This window comes from Nicotiana attenuata, unplaced genomic scaffold, assembly GCF_001879085.1.
Source record: "Nicotiana attenuata strain UT unplaced genomic scaffold, NIATTr2, whole genome shotgun sequence".
NCBI classification, from domain to species: domain Eukaryota; kingdom Viridiplantae; phylum Streptophyta; class Magnoliopsida; order Solanales; family Solanaceae; genus Nicotiana; species Nicotiana attenuata.
The window spans coordinates 150689-167920 of record NW_017671880.1 but is presented as its reverse complement, the minus strand read 5'-3'; the positions used below and the strand labels follow the sequence as shown (position 1 = coordinate 167920).

The 17232-nt window shown below is 35.7% G+C and overlaps 1 protein-coding gene and 1 long non-coding RNA gene across 2 annotated transcripts; both read right to left on the bottom strand.

The window, feature by feature from the left end:
* Nucleotides 1–6993: 6993 nt before the first annotated feature.
* Nucleotides 6994–9374, bottom strand: LOC109210698. Its single transcript, XM_019374151.1, has 3 exons — nt 9330–9374; nt 8609–8959; nt 6994–7303 (listed from the first exon to the last, which is right to left on the bottom strand). Exons 2-3 carry the CDS (start codon nt 8939–8941, stop codon nt 7262–7264), a joined length of 375 nt encoding a protein of 124 aa, XP_019229696.1. The 5' UTR covers nt 8942–8959; nt 9330–9374; the 3' UTR covers nt 6994–7261.
* An 845-nt stretch (nt 9375–10219) lies between these two features.
* Nucleotides 10220–14681, bottom strand: LOC109210699. The gene is made up of 7 exons (XR_002065594.1): nt 14583–14681; nt 12889–13146; nt 12552–12802; nt 12256–12465; nt 12081–12173; nt 11901–12002; nt 10220–10259 (listed from the first exon to the last, which is right to left on the bottom strand). It is a non-coding gene; the product is annotated as an uncharacterized LOC109210699 (long non-coding RNA).
* Nucleotides 14682–17232: the final 2551 nt, after the last annotated feature.

Here is a 17232-nt window from a genome sequence, read left to right as displayed (position 1 = left end):
AATAAGGAAGTTCAAAAAATATACTTCTCTTGTTCCATGGTTTAGTTGCTCGTCTAGATCTTTTCCCTCTACAATTCAACTCTGCTCCCCTCCCTTCTTCGATTTGTCTCAAAATGGCAGACCCTGACAATTTTAATGGTGGATTTCTCCTCTGTACTCCCATTAAAGCGTACTCGATTCAACCTAAACCTGTGATTTCTTCTCAGAAAACGTCGATGGCCCATAAAGCACCACTTTTTACTATGACGAAGACGACAAGGTTCTGTGTCAAAGTTACGAGTTGGGCAGGCAAACCAGTATGTGTGTTCCAGCCAGATAAGATACCTAATCCAGGAAAGTCACTGATTGTCCACATAAGAGCTGCATGCATTCTAAAATTTCGTTCAACGATGAGTCAAACGTTTCTACACCATCATTCCATAACTCGTGTAATTCCTTCACGAGGGGTTGTAAGTACACATCTATATTATTTCCAGGCATGTGCTTCCCTGGAATGATCATTGATAAGATGAAGGAGGTGTGCTTCATACACATCCAAGGAGGTAGATTGTATGGAATCAAAAAGACTGGCCAAATACTATATGTAGTAGTCATTGTTCCAAAAGGACTAAAACCATCACTAGCAAGGCCTAAGCGAACGTTTCGAGGATCCGAAGCAAATCCAGAATGAGTCCGATCAAATGTCTTCCATGCCTCACCATCCCTTGGATGCCTCATCAACCCATCAGCATTATTGCCTGAAGCATGCCATCCCATATGTTCAGCAGTCTTACAACACATAAATAATCGTTGCAATCTTGGTTTCAATGGAAAATAACGCAAAACCTTTGCAGCTTGCTTTTTTTTTCTTGTTAGGATTCCATTTAGATGTACCACAATGCTTACATGCTTCCAATTCTGAATCACCTTCCCAGTATAGCATACAATTATTTGGACATGCAGGTATCTTGGTATAGTCAAGGCCAAGTTTGCTAATGGTTTTTTTGGCCTCATAAAAGGTGTTGACACCCAATTTTGTCCCTCCTTTCTTCTAATTAATTTTTTTGAGCTTCTAATATTACTAATAATATAAGAATAGTTATTTTACCATTTTTAGCACAAATTAGACCTAATTATTATTATTATTTACTTAATATCATTATTACTAGTATTATTAATGTTATTCTACTACCACTATTATTATTATTACTACTATTATTATTATTATTATTATTATTATTATTATTATTATTATTATTATTAATTCTATAGCTATCATCTTTACCATTCATACCTTAATCGTATTTATTCTTACCTTTCACGAAATTTTTATTTCTTTTATCTCACTAAGTGAGATCATTTTTGCAATAACTTTTAAATATTACGAAATTATATTTAATAAATCTTGCCGCATCTTACTATTAGTATGTTATTTAAATATTAGCAATTATTAATAGGTATAATAAATAAGTTAATTACTTGCTTATTTTTTAACATTAATATTATTGTTGCTTATTAGAAGCCCAAGGAATTTGGAAAGAAGAAGGGAAATTCGGCCTAGTTAGTAGCCCAATATTTTTTTTTTATTAATTCTACCCACCCAAAATGAGCCCATCAAGAACAGGCCCAGTTCGGCCAAGCTTATGCCTCAGCCCAAGCGGCCCAACACCCTTCAAATATTTTACTCCCTAATTTCTAACCTAATAAGAAACACAGCAGCGCCTCTGTCCACCTTCCTTTGTCACCTTCTTCATTTTCAGAAACCTCCAAGCTTTGATACCTTTCAATCAAAAGATGCTGCACCATTTTGGTGCAAATAACGTCTCTTTCTTTCATCTTCCACATTTGTGCTTGTTGACCCGTGAATCTTCAAGGTCTTAGTCAAAATCACGACATTTTGGAGCAAGAAGCTCTGCGCCTCATTTATTTTTTTTACAGCATCAACGTTTCAATTTCAAACGCCCTTTGACTCGATTTCATGCCTTAAAATCCCGCCCAAATTAACCCTAGTAAAACCCTAGCTGGTCCTCCTATAAAACTGATGTTTGGGATTAATTTGAGAGGACTTCGGGAACGATTGGCATCTCTGCCCTTTTGAAACAACTTTACTCCTAAAAGTACTCTAAAAATCCTTGGTTGCACCGCCCTTGTTTCTCTTTGCCACAACAGAGGCATTTTGTTTGCACTTTTTGGATTTCGGAGCTTGCAAAGTTCGTGGTTGCAAGCTCGAGCTCCAGTTCGAAGCCGGAGTCCAGTAGATCTGCTTGACGCGCGCCCCAGTCACTGCACCCTAAAAGGTCAGTAACTGTTAAACTATCCCTTTTGTTTTTTTCTCTTCTAGTTAGAAGTTGATTTTATTTCTATCTGAAATAGTGCTGCATTTGGTTTGTGATTATGATTCAAGATTAATCTTCACATAAATAGTCTGTTACGAGCCTATGTTGTATAGCACTATGAGTTAGAGCTCGTATGTTTGTGGAAGTTGTTGTTTTGGCCAAATAGGATAAAATTTAAAACGAAATAATACATCAGTTGTTAAGTATTTACATGAACAGATTTGAGGATTAGCTATCTGCATATTTTGCCTGAATGGTTCTGTCACTTAGCCTGGATTTTTAAACAAAGGAGTTGTTCTCCTAACAGAATTGTGACTTGAGTCTCTTTTCTGTTATATAGCATGCCTATATGAATCACCATCTTTAAATAGATATTCAAAGGAATCAAACCTATATCATGTTCAATATTTACTTGAAGTATTGTAACAAATACAGACATTCTGTTGGAGCCAACATTGATTTAGAGCCTATGATTATATATTTAGTTGTCATTTTACCTCTGTAGATACTGTATAAAGAGTTGTAGCCTTTAAGCTTTTCTTTAGGAATCATGTCTATAGGAATGAAATAATAGGTACGAGATTTTTTAGTCATTTAGAAATCATGCCTGTAAGATTAGATTTTGACTCGGTTGTTTGATGAGAATTAAATCTGAACTTGCTGTATTTTTCTACAACCTTCTTTATTTAATATAGGTATTTTGTCATGATACTAAGACAAATTTAGATATAATTTTTATAGACTCAAACTTATGTTATTGTTAAGCCTTTTTCTTCGTACACCATGCTCCTGGGATTTCAAATATTTTTGTTGAAAATGCATATGTCTTATCTAATATTGAAATGCTAGTATGCACCTATATTTTTGCTATTAGGCATTGGTATCTTATATGTACTAATTTAAAAGGCTTTTGTAGAAGTAAGAAGCACCTCATGTTTGCTGGATCATTGCTCTTTAAAAAGATATATTAAAATAGTGCTCCATTTTGAAAATTGTTCATATATGATTTGCTACTGTTCTTGGGTTTCTGAACCATTGCAGAGTGAAGAAATTAGTGTCTTGTCGTGCTTCATTTTTTATTGAATTTTGCCTCTAATTTTCTTCTTCTTTCCTTTGCATATACACTTTGGAGCAAATGGAGTCCTAATTCGAGACTCTTGCAATGGAGTCTCAAAATGAGACCCGACACCCATACCCAAGCATGGAGTCATCACATACCATATTACTTAGACGCACCGGATAGCAACAAAACAAGCAAATCGCTTGGGGTCGCCTATGGTGGCTTTTGTTTTTACTTACTCTGGCTGTTTGTTGTGATTTGCTTTATTTGAACCTATGATTGATCATTTAAAATTACAACTTTAGTTTTTGGCAAAGCATTTTAAAGACTTAAAAGAATACAATGCACTCAACATTTTGTGGGTTAGTATTTTTCATATGAGACCTAAGGAAGACAACGGTTTTTTCTCCTAATCACATCTTAATAACTATATTAACATGGACTACTACTTTTCTTTGTAAAAGACGTAAGTTTTCAAGAAATGGAATTTGGCATGCCTTCTTTTTAGAATTATAGAGTTCGATATTTTGGACCTTGATCACATTGGAAGTTTATACAAAATTGTTCGTTTCAAAGTTTAATTCTAAAGGTCGTTTCTCTATTCAGTTATAAATTTTATCTAGGCGTTTAGTAATGTTTTTCTCAAAGTAAATTATTTAATTACACTCCAAACACTTTTTAATTAATTAACCTAAGTTTGGCCGGTTAACCATTTTAAACGGATCTTAAAAGGTGCCTTACCCCTTCCTTTAGAGATGATTACAATCCTTACCCATAATCTTAAGGTTAAGCAGACCGTAAAATAGAGTTAACTTTAAGCACTACTTAGCTAAAATTGGTGTCCTAATTCACCGTTAAAATAATTAGGTGGCGACTCTCTTTTTAATTAAACCTCATAACCACCAATATGTTATACTCTAGTTTGACCCGTGTTAAAATGGGGTATAACAAAAGGAAGGAGGTAACTTTGCATCTTCAAATGCATCTCTCAACAAATCTAGTATCATAGTCATTGCCTTGTCACTTAATCCACAATAGACCTTTATATGATACAATTTTATTAAAAACTCTAGCTTTGTGAACTTGCTGCCTTCATACAGTGTTTCACTTCCATCTTTGAGAAAATCATGAAAGTCACCGGAATCCTCCCTATGCCCCTCATTTGATATTTCATTTGAGTCCAATGGTTGAGATATCCCTACATCAGCCGCTCGGTGCCTATAGTGCCCAAATGCATCATTAATCATTGTTTCTATCAGATTTTCTGGGTGAACCATCTCTTGCATAACATTTCTATCTCGAGAAGGCTCTACTACATGTTTCTCACCGTGAAGATTCCAAATAACATAATTTTGAGGGAATGGCTCGCAAATCAAATGATCCTGCACTATCTCTCTAGTTTGCCACTTGCCAAAGCCACATTTAGGACATGGGCATCTAATTGTATCTTCCACAGCCGCATTCTTAAACGCAAAATTAAGAAATTTATCCAAACCAAGCCAGTATTCGTTTGTGTTCCGTGGCTTTCCAATCCATGATTTATCCATTGAAAATGATAAATAAATTAACATGAACCCTCTTAGAATATACCTCCAAAAGTAATCCTCCAGTCCACGGGTACCTTCAAATTTGGCTATCCTTCCAATCTACTCCAAGAATTTCAAATGCTCTTTCAAACAAAGTTAATTCCAGAAACTAACAGAGGACAGAAAGAACCAATGAAGAATTCCCACAAAGGACTCTGTTTATATCTGTTCGTTCATATAGCGAAGGATAACAAGCAGTAGAAAAAAAGAGGGTCAGAACTACAAACGAAGAAAAACCTAATCAGAAGAAATTTCAATATTTTCCCCGGTTACTGCTTATGGAGGATAGATGCCGCTTTCCTTGCTTAAAATAAACCGTCAGTGCTTCTAATTATTTAAAGCTTTAATAATTTATGAGAATTAATAGTATTATATTAATATAGAGAACTTTCTATTCTTATGAGTTATGATAAATAAGTGCTTTAAAGAAGGTAAAAAAGATTTAAAATTTGTGAAACCAAAAAGGTATTAATTCTGAGTGGAAAAATAACGTTTAGGCCTTAGAGATAAGAAAGAATGACTTTTGGGCACTAATTTTATTTATTTATTTTAATACTTACTAATTTTAGGATACGCTTTTACGAATGTATCTATATAAAATTAAGTATACAATTAAGAAATCAAATAAAAAATATTAAATAATATATTTAAGTTATAAAATGCAAATTAAAAAAGGGATAAGCTCTTGAAAATAATTAGATTAGCTAGATCAACATAGGAAAAATCTTGTCATATGGATATGCGGGCATATCATGTTGATTTCCTTGTTTTGTGAAAGTTATATGTTACATAATTCAAATAAAAGAATATATATATATATATATATATATATATATATATATATATATATATATATATATATATATATATATACTTGCAAGCTTGTGGCATATGAAAAAATCGTCAAAATACACGGAATTGTGTTTTAAAATGCTTTCTTGGGACTCACCTCATGTCTCGTTCGAAGCGGGACACTATCAAATGCTTAGAGCCTCACGTGTGAGGCTTAGTTCTATGAGACTTACACCTCAGTGTCCGAGCATTGTGCACCCCAAATGCGCCAAACGCTCTTCGTTCGAGGTTCGTCTAATAGTTCCTAGCGCAAATCATGCATCAAATTCCCTAATTAGCATTGTTGACACTTAAAATTCTCTAACAAATGAATGATTAAAGTTTTATTCAGCTATAGAATGTGAAGATTGAGAATAACTCAAAATAATGAGTCATAGTATTATATATTTACTAGTTGGGAACATCAAAAAGCGAGTATCATTGGAATAGCCAAAATTTACATCTTCACTTACTATATGTATACATATTTAATTCTACGTCTCTCAAATTTATAAAGGTTTTAAATTAAGCATTTTAGAACGTAATTTTCTTCTTTTAAAACTTTATTTTATAAGTTAAACACAAGTTCTAATATCGAGACGAGGCACACGCGCAACGGACGTATCGTTAGACTAGTATGCTTAAATAATGTACTGAGAGTTTGAGACTTACAAAACATAAATAAATTTTCACTAAAAATCACTTCTTAGATATATGAGGGTGGCTTTGCACAAGGTATTTGAAAGCAGTCTTTCTCTAAAGATTTCTAAATGTGCAATTCAAGAAAATAAGAGCTGTATTTATCCTACTCATAAAACACTAAGTATTGTCAATCACAAGTAGCTATCACATAAAAACAAAGAAGTAGATGCAACAAGTACTGACTTGCTAAAGAATGGGACCTCTAGATCAAGGTCTGCAACATCACAAGGCAGGTGCTATCCACTCACCACTCAGATGGTACCATTTTCACACAATGTTGGTATCATTCAGGGGAGATAAATGACAAGGTGAAGTAAAGGTCAAATTTGAGCTATTCATTATAAAGAAAGCATTTTGATATTGCCAAGTAACCTGATATGCTGATACAGACAAATACAAATCGTTTTTTAATATATCAGATACGTGATGAACTACAGCAGTATCTTCCTTTTAAATTCAGTGCAAAACATTGCCAATAGAGTAAAGAGGCTTCGTTAACTTGTATCCATAAAAGCAAAAGCCATAAATTTAAGTACTGTACATTAAAGTAAAGCAATATAAACACAAGGCTAGACAACCATTACAAATTTAAATTCCTAGAAAGCAAAAGCAGCCCACAACGAAAACATTAAGCATTAACTAAAGCAATATAAACACAAGTCTAGACAACCATTACGAATTTAAATTCTTAGAAAGCAAAAGCAGTCCACAACGAAAATATTAAGCATTTGATTGGTGATTTGCGTTGTCATCCGCCGATGATCCTCTTACATCCGCTGGTAAGTACGTTCATTCTCTGCATCATCAGGCTGAAACAATAAGAATGATATTATTCGGTTAGAACCTTATTTTGATTAATGCCAACCAAGATCGGAAAACAAGAATGAATCAAAGGTATCCCTTATCCTAAAGTTCCGAATCAAAGCCTTAGCTTCTGCAAGGAGATGGAAATTCCTTGCCACCACCTCCATCTTTAGCAAAGTTAGCAACAACTTTTACTAGAATTAGATGATATTGAACTGTATATTGTACTAACTAATTGGGCATGGCCTTGTTATCGAATGTTTAATTTTCACACCTTCTTACACCTATCTTTTCAATTATGATATCAAATGGCAATAGTAGACAGGACCAGCAGTGGGAAGACAACTCAACCCAGTAATATTAGACATAGTTAATCTCATTCACAGAAGCACAAAGGCACCTTGCACCAGGCCAATCACATATTCCAGTATGAACTAATTTTCATTGCTTTATCACAAATAACAACAGAAATATATTTGAAAAACAATGAGAATTAGTTCATGAGTCTGGTCAAAAAGACAAAAAGTATCTACTTATTAAATAAAACTGAAAATTTTTGGATATAAGACATGCTTCTCAATTGAATCAGGAACACACTTATATTTCTGTTGTTAGGCCAATTTGAAAATAGCTGAAAATCAACCAAGAACTGCAGGTTTAACATTGGCGGTTACTAATGTATTGAGTGCATCTGGTAATCGACCTACTTACGTAGCTGTCAACACTACTGGTGCACAAGGTGTTCTAGCTGAAAAACAAATAGATTTAACACATAATGTTGTGCAAGATGAGGGTCAAGAAAATAAAGATTTTGCTGCTTTGGGGAGTGCAAATGGGTCAGAAGCATTAGCAGTAGTTGAACAACCTAATCACCAATAGCAAAGTGCATCTGCCCAAGCAGAACATAGGGCTTGGACAGTTCTAAATCACTCACCTAACAATAGAAATTCTCAAGGTTCTAAAAACCAGATTACAGCATCAATGAACACCATTATTTCAAACTCATTTGATGTATTGGTTGAGGATCATGTTAGTGTTGCGAAGAAGGATGACGAGAATGTGCAACAAATGGTGGATGAGACAAGATCAACAACTGGGACATCTAAAAATACTAAAAAATCAGCAGTATGTTCATTGTGAGAGCAATATTTAGACATAGTGAATCTCTTCCACGAAAGAGCTTGATCTAATGAACTATGTTTAACAATTTTTGTTGATTTCATTTTTTTAATCACATAGAAGTACAATGCTATATATTGAACTGATCGGAAGTTGTAATAGAAGAAATACAAGCTATATTTACTCCTTACCGATGGTTGAAGAGCAAACAGACCCGCAAATTCTTCGGGAACCGAACCTTCCTTTGACATCACGTAAACCTTCAGAGCATTTAAGGTGCCTTCTAGTTGGGATTCCACACGCATAAGCTTTTGTTGCAAATGGTTATATGTTCCAGATGATGCACTGTAGCTAGATGAAGAAGCGCTCGGATCACTAACTCGTCCTTTGGTATTCCTGAATGTGTTTGAAGGAGCAGCTCCCACACCCATACATCGTACTCTCCCGGAGTGCTCTGCCCCTAACATCTTGCCAATAATATCATTTGGGGAAACTTCACACTCATTAGTATCGCATTGAGTCATATTCAATTCAATTTGTTCCTACAAGCAAATAAAATATCAATTAGTGTCACGACCCCAGTTCACCCACCATGAACATGTCATGACGGCACCTAGTCCCTACGACTAGGTAAGCCTAATAATGCGGAAAACAATTTAAAGTTGCGGAAAAATAGATAATTAAAAACTGAACAACTATATATAAGTGCCGCTCGGCATATACAACTCAATCACCACTGAAAGTCTATAACAACATCTCAAAACCCGAAAACTCACGGGAAACACAGGCTAATAGAAATGTGATATGCTGCTCTAACTCCAGAATATCTAAACAACTGGAAAAAAAAGGAAAACTATCCACTACAGCTGGAATAAGATAGAGACTCCTGGTCTGCGGACGCAGCACATGTACCTCAAGTCTCTGCTAGATCTCTCCGCCTCGGGGGTGATAAGCCTGGGTGGAGGTACCTGGATCTCCACATGCAAAAACATGCGCAGAAAGGGCATGAGTACACCACAACGATACTCAGTAAGTGCCAAGCCTAACCTCGGTCGGGTAGTGACGAGGAAGGTCAGGGCCCTACTGAGATAAAACATAGTAAATAATATGATAAGGGAAAACAGCATAGATAAAGTCTACAGCGAGAATCTAAACAAGATAAGAAGGAAAAAAGGAATAGAAGCAGAAACAAAACAATAAATGGAAATACTGCTCACAACCGGAATAATAATCGGGGATCTCTTGGTATCCCGAGGATCTCTTGGTATCCTCGTCATATACGCGAGGGATCTCTTGGTATCCCGAGGATCTCTTGGTATCCTCAATACTCATATATACATGTGCCAGGGATCTCTTGGTATCCCGCACTCTCAGTCCAGAACATAGCACGTACAGGGGGATCTCCCGGGATGTCGTCCCGTAGTCCCAAATTTAAACACACAATAACAGCCCAAACCTCGGATAAATATTAACTCAGATCAAATAATAGTAAATTATAGCCTAATATGCTTCACGAAGTACAAACAAGGCAGATTGAGCAAATAGACAAGTAAGTCAACTAAACATGCTTTTCTAAACTAGCACAAGTAAAGCTTACAATTAACATGAACAGATAAGTAAGAAAACTCAATTGAAATACTTCAAGTAAAAACGGATTTTTCAACAATTAGCTCAAGTATGCACTCATCACCTCACGTACGAGGCATTCAAATATCAATTATCATGTCCTAAGGGGAAAAGTCCCCCACACAAGGTTAGGCAAGCCACTTACCTCGAACCGGCTCAAAAATCAACTAGAAACCACGCTTTTGCCACGAGTATCCGACTCCAAATGGCCCAAATCTATTCAATTCAATTACATATTGTAAATAACATCGCAAGCAATTGATTCTACTATTTAATTCAAAGCTAAGGCGCGAAATTAGGTAAAACGACCAAAATGCCCCTCAGGCCAATGTCTCGAAATCGGATAATTTACACATTTTCAGAACCCTCGTACTCCCACGAGTCTAACCATATAAAAATCTCTCAAATCGGAGGTCAAACACCCCCTCAAAACCCAATAGTTTGGTCTATGAAGTTTTACCCATTTTTCATTCAAAAATCCAAAATTAAGGATGAATTCGTGATTAGATTAGTGAGTTTTAATCATAAGAGAGTAGAGAATCGTTACACAATCGTTGCCCTCGAAAATCCCTCGAAATTTCTCCCAAATCCGAGCTCTCAAGCTTGTGTTTTGATAAAAATGGCTAACCCTCGGATTTTGAATCATTTAATACTGCCAGGTCCGTTGTGCATCGCGAACGCGGAAGTGGACTCGCGTTCGCGAAGAAGAAATAATGACGCTGCCAAAAATACCCTTCGCGATCGCGAGACGAAGGACGCGAACGCGAAGTCCTGGGCTCAGGAAACTACGCGAACGCGACTGTGTAATGCGAACGCGTTGAGTAAAAATAAGCTAAGGCATCAGAGTCCAATAAACCTATGCGAACGCGATGGCATTGACGCGGACGCGATTGAGGAAAACACGAAGCTTCGCGAACGCGAAGGTATAAACGCGAATGCGATGAGGAAACTGGTCCTCCTCCAGAATTACTCTACGCGAACGCGTGGAGGAGGACGCGAACGCGAAGAGGAAGAAGATCAGAGCTACGTGAACGCGAACGCGAGGAAGAGACCGCGAACGCGAAGAAGGATTTGGAACCTTCAACTGCTGAAGATTTTCTACAACTTTTCACAACTCCGAAATGCTCCGTTGAGCATCCGAAACACACTCGAAAACCCCGGGACCTCAACCAAACCTACAGACATATCCCATATCATCATTCAAACTTGTACCAATCCCTAAACCACCTAAAACAACGCCGGAAACTCGGATTAATCAAGGATTTGAGCCTAAAAACTTCAAATTTCAACAAAACACGCTTTCGATAAAAAACCTAACCAAAACACGTCCGAATGACCTGAAATTTTGCACACACGTCCCAAATAACATGACGGTGCTACAGCAATTTTCAGAATTCCATTCCGACCCTCGGATCAAAAACTCACTATCGGACCGGAAACTTCAAAAACTCAAACTTCGGCATTTCAAGCCTAAATTAGCTACGGACTTCCAAAATGCATTCCGAACACGCTCCCAACCCCGAAATCACCTAACGGAGCTAACGGAACCATCAGATTTCCATTCCGAGGCCGTCTTTATACTATTCCGACTACGGACCACTTTCCAACACTTAAGCTCTCATTTAGGGACTAAGTGTCCCAAAACTCTCCGAAACCCAATACCGAACGTCTCGGCAAACCAGAATAGCAGAAATGAACTTAGGGGAAGCAGTTAATAGGGGATCGGGGCGTAAATTCTAAAAACGACCGGCCGGGTCGTTACATTTAGTAAGTACAAGATATTAAAACTTGAGATGCAAAATGTTATACAAAAATAATAAAAATAATTTTATAAAAATGCACCAAAACTATACTTACCCCTATAGTCCTTGCCGCATCATTTACAAACGATCCATTGCTTCACTTATGAGTTTCAATAAATAGTTTTCCACGACTAGGAGTTTTTCCAGTTTCCAAAAACTAAGAAAGAGTATTAAAAAGTTATTACAAAACATTTTAATTAGAGAAATAGTAAAATTATTAAGTTAATGTGCATACCAGCTCATGTCGTCTTCTCGGGATAGCTTTTGATCCACCAGTATGCGGCATTTTTTGCTTCTTTTGATTTTCTTTATTTCTTCTACAAAGCTCCTATCAACAAAACAAATACAAATCAAAAAAATTCATCTTCATTTAATTATTATGAAACTTGTTAAAATAATCTGAATCTTACCATCGTTGTTGATTTTTTTACGGTAAGCAACAAAACTAGCCCATTGATCTTTATTTATACCTGCTGGTACATTACTTAGAATTTCATTTTTGCTTTTGGCTGGGTCAAAATATTCATTCCACAACTTCTGCCTATGTGTAGCCCACTTCTTTGAAATACTAGCATTGCAATATCTGCAATGGACTCACTTACCCGAAAATCAAATCGAGGCTTCAAATAAAAAATAGAAGTTAGTTTTTTCATGTGTATAAAAATCTAAGTGCAATAAATACATATGTATGTAATAACACTTTTACCTTCAATATTGTTTCATAGCAGTCTTCCATGTACTTCTTAGGCATGCCTGATGGCCCTGACCACTTCTCAAAACTAATCGGGAACAAATTACAATCAATTGCCAACGTTCCACAATATCCAGCGAGCAATCCATGTGCTTCACCATATGCTGCGTTGTAGTCATCAAAATTCACAATGATGCACTCCCCAACAGTTAGGTTGTTAACCTCATTGACCTTGACCCTAATATGCTTGGTAGCATTGTCTGAGTCTTTAACAAGAAAACAAGTTACTCAACCAAAAAGAAAAAAATAAGATTCTCATAAATTGAAGTAAAAATACATGTAAGGCATATACCTTTTGCCTCTACTGTCCAATATTTTTTAGATTCACGACCTGGACGGCGCACAGATGTTGCACTTGAATTAGAAGGTGGAATTGGAGCTTATTCTTGTTGCGGGACTTCATGAGCATGTGGGAAAGCTTGTACTGTTGTTGAGGGCTCTATAGCATGTGATTGGACTGGAGTTGTTGATGATGAAGAATGTCCATGAGCATCATGTGAATCACGAGCTAACTTTAGTGGATTCCGAAAACGTTTAATCTTTGACATGGCTACATATTCATAAGAAAAAGAGCGAGAGGTGAGTCAAATATGAAGTGGATCTAAGATAAAGCATTCATTAATCAAATTAAAGTAGTATGTGATAGAACGAACAAAGCCAAAAGAAGTTGGAATTGACTTGTATTTCACAAATATTTAGATTTCATCGATGCAAGTAGTGTAACTTTTACGTATTTTTACATTAAATTTGTGATCAGAGTATCCCTGGCCTCCAAAAGATAAGATTAACTCAACCTTTTGAAACATCTCATCATGGTTGGCTTGGACAGTTTCAGCCATATGTTTTAGTTCTACTTCCATTACCTTGTAACAACAGAGATTAAAATCACTACGTGTCTCCATTCAACTTCAAAACAAATTGTCCTCACATTCATAAAAAAAAAAATATTAGGTGCTCTTTTCTACTGGTCCACACTACCATAGCCCCTACCCCTTGTTTTAGGACACAACACAATTTATGAAACATGACCAATAATTCTGTCAGCAACTTCTGAATACCAGAGGATTAACTAAACTAAAGGTAAGAACGCACACATACAAGCTTTAAGAGATGGTCACGTGTTAAACTACAACTGAGTCACTATTTCTATTTCTCAAGGGCGAGGAAGACGCAACAAGGTTCTCTAACATATTCAATCTTAAAAGGTTACACAAAGCATTGAGGGTGTTTTTAGTCAATAATGACACTTCACATGAAACGCATAGACAACTAGAATAAACAGTATGTTAGCTTCATGTTGCAGTATTGCAAACTAATACAATCAATGGATTTCAGAACCCTGTGTTTGATGAATTTCAGATTTTTATTTTCACCGACCCACCAACCAGAAAGTAAAAGCTCACAATCTAGGAGTTAATTGAGCATTGAACTATCGAAATCTAAGCTAAACATTATATAGTCCTGTTTGCGGGAACAGTAACTACTGTCATAAGACAGTTTAATTTTTCAAAATTGACAGATTTAACTTGACTATAAACAAGGATACATCTTATCGAATTACCGATTAAGCAAAACAAACAGAACACACTTTTTAAGGTACCCAAAAAGAATGATCGATTAATACAAACCAAACATCGGACAAATGATGAGATAAAAAGTTTTCCACAATAAACCCAATCTAGAGCCCCAAAAAGATCTGCCTTTTCTTTTAAATCCAAAATAAAATAACTACACAGAAGATCTGCTTTTTCTATTAAAACTAAAATATGCTCTACAAGCAGTGGAATCCAAGTAATTGGCAAAGAGGGCCACAGTGAATCAAAGAATTGCACGTTGTTACTAGTTGGGTAAAACTAAGCAGTGAAATTATTTACATATTTACATCCTAAATATAAAGAATAAATGTGTGTCCGCCAATCATATTGATGAAAGTAAAATAAACAAACTTCAAAAAATTAAAATACCAATAGAAAAAAGAGAACTGACCTAATGCTCACCAGGATTTCATCTCTCCAAAAGGAATAATATGGTGAATATATAGCTCTGAAAATGGAAGTTTCTAACTAAGAAAATGGGAGAAGAGGGGAAGGTGGAAATATGGAGGGAAACAATGGCGGGAATATAGAGAAGTTATTTGAGAAGTTGAGTTAAAAACGAGGGAACTGAAGAGGAAAACGAGGGAAGTGGTTTCTTTACTTTTATTCTATTTAATTTTTATTATACAATTATTTAAATAGAGCACATTTGAAAAATAGAAATAATATGTTTGGTAAAAATTATTTAAATACAATTCATTTATCTACTACACAAGAATTAATAAAAAAGTAAAGACAAAACAAAAAAATCCAAAACAACGACAAACTAAAATATACAAAAATTTATAAAATCTGTTAAATTAGATAAAAGTAACAAGTTCTAGTTATTAAATTATTTATTTAATATACATGGTGTTTAAAAGGCTCTTTTGGGGCACGTTCGGTGTTAGCCGTCCCTGGACGGGACACTATTCAAAAAGTCCTGAAGAATATGTGTGAAGCTTAGTTATGTGAGCTTACGCTCTAAATCGTCCGACTGTGCAACCAAAATACGCATAACGCTTAATGGTTAGGGCTTGCCTAATACAGTCAGACTTCTCTATAATATCATCTCTATATAACAACCATTTACTATAAAAGACCAAGTTTTTTCGGAATTGATTTTTATGTTATGTTATAATATATGTGTTTATAACAACACTTCACTATAGCAGCCAAAAAATATCGAAATAAATGAGGTTGTTATAGAGAGGTTTGACTGTAGTTCTTACTTAAATCGTGTGTCAAATTCTCTAATTAACACTATTGATGCTCATGAATTCTTTAACAAAGTTATGATTAAACTTTTATTTGAGAATAACTCAAATAACGAGCCACGTAATTTTATATTTACTATTTGAGAATATCCTGAGTGTGAATATCATTAGATTATTTTTTCTAAATTAGATAGTAAAAATTGCATCTTATTGCCATTGGTCTTCATGTCTTAAATTATCAGGCTTTTATTATTTTGCTTGTCACACCTTCTTTTTCCTACTCCCTCATAAAGGGTGTAAAGGAGTTTTTCCAATTAAAGGACAATCGAAACGGGATTCGTTTATTAAGAGATTCAGAGTCGCCACTTGGGAGATTTATGGTGTCCCAAGTCACCGGTTTGAATCCCGAATCGAGGAAAGGGTTTGACTCTGTATTACAGTCGCGAACCAGAAATCCGAGTAAGGAATTCTGTTAACCCGGGAGAAGGGGTTAGGCATTCCCGAGATCCGTGGTTCTAGCACGGTCGCTCAACTGCTATATTTGGCTAAAATCTGATTTTAATACATGTTTTAACTTATGTGCTTTTAAACCTTGGACCGCATTATTATTATTTTTTAACGAGAATTTCAACGTCGTGAAAACGTGTTTCGAACCGCGTCACATAAATGCACCCGCGATTTTTGACACATTTCGACTTCGTTGAGATTTGGATTTGGGTCACATAAATGTGCACCCGCATTTAGGAAGGTAAGATTATTTAAATTGCGTGCCTAAAGAGACTATCGCGTTATTATCTTTGGGGAAGGCCGTGAAATTCGCTAAACGGCCCATCCCGAAGTCTAAGTATTTTTAGTATAAACATTTATCGAGGGCCCTGCAATTTATTTGTTTTGTTCAGCGAGGCTCGTCTCACTTTTATTATTTAAAGGCCAAACCTAAAGCAACTATGATTTTCTATATTTTTTGTTTCTAAGAATAAAGAAAAAGTCCTAATCAATTGATATTATAAATTTCGGGCCTCGAGTTCAAGTTCGGATTCAAACAAAAGGGACAATCTCTTAATTTTAACCCGCTACTAACTCGAAAGCCCAAACTTATGCTATACTAAACTATGAATTGAGACCTTCAAACCAAGTCCAAATTAATGGAATAAGCGAGTTTGCTATTAAACAATTGCAGCTGGCAGGCCTCGATGCCATCCCCTTGAAAGGGTTAACTGGGCCTGGCGTAAGCGGAGGGTAGGCCCAGGCGGCAGTAGTACTTTAAACCAATAACGAATCCACCCGGCGGGATTATCACTGATGCATTACAAATTTTAAAACAATTGGATAACTAACTACACCTTAGTTGTGGAATTTGCCCAAAACAATTTAAACAATTACCAATTAATAATGCTTACAAATCAGTTTTGAAATGACTGGAGCGTTTTGAAACAGCTTTACCTTAATTGCTTTTGATTCCTATTAACCCACAACTACCGTTACTAAACTTAGATATTGCAACTTCAGGATTAAACTACCAAATATTAATATAGGTGAAGAGCGTGTTAATACAACTGACTTATGCTAATTACTTGCAACAATTCGAGTGTACAAATGTTAACCATAAGGAAGAATCTATCAATCAGTTTCCCAAATTCAACCTATTTGCTAACATTGAACATTAAACTAATTACTGAAATGAGGCTATACTTATGCTAATGCATGGCAAATAACTCCAGTAGCCCCTATTGTCTAATTTTAACACAACGCTAAGATGAAACCAATACTAAACCATATTAAGACTAGAAATGGATAATCACAAAGTACAAATCACACAGTCCAGTTTTCAGTTCCACTATGTAT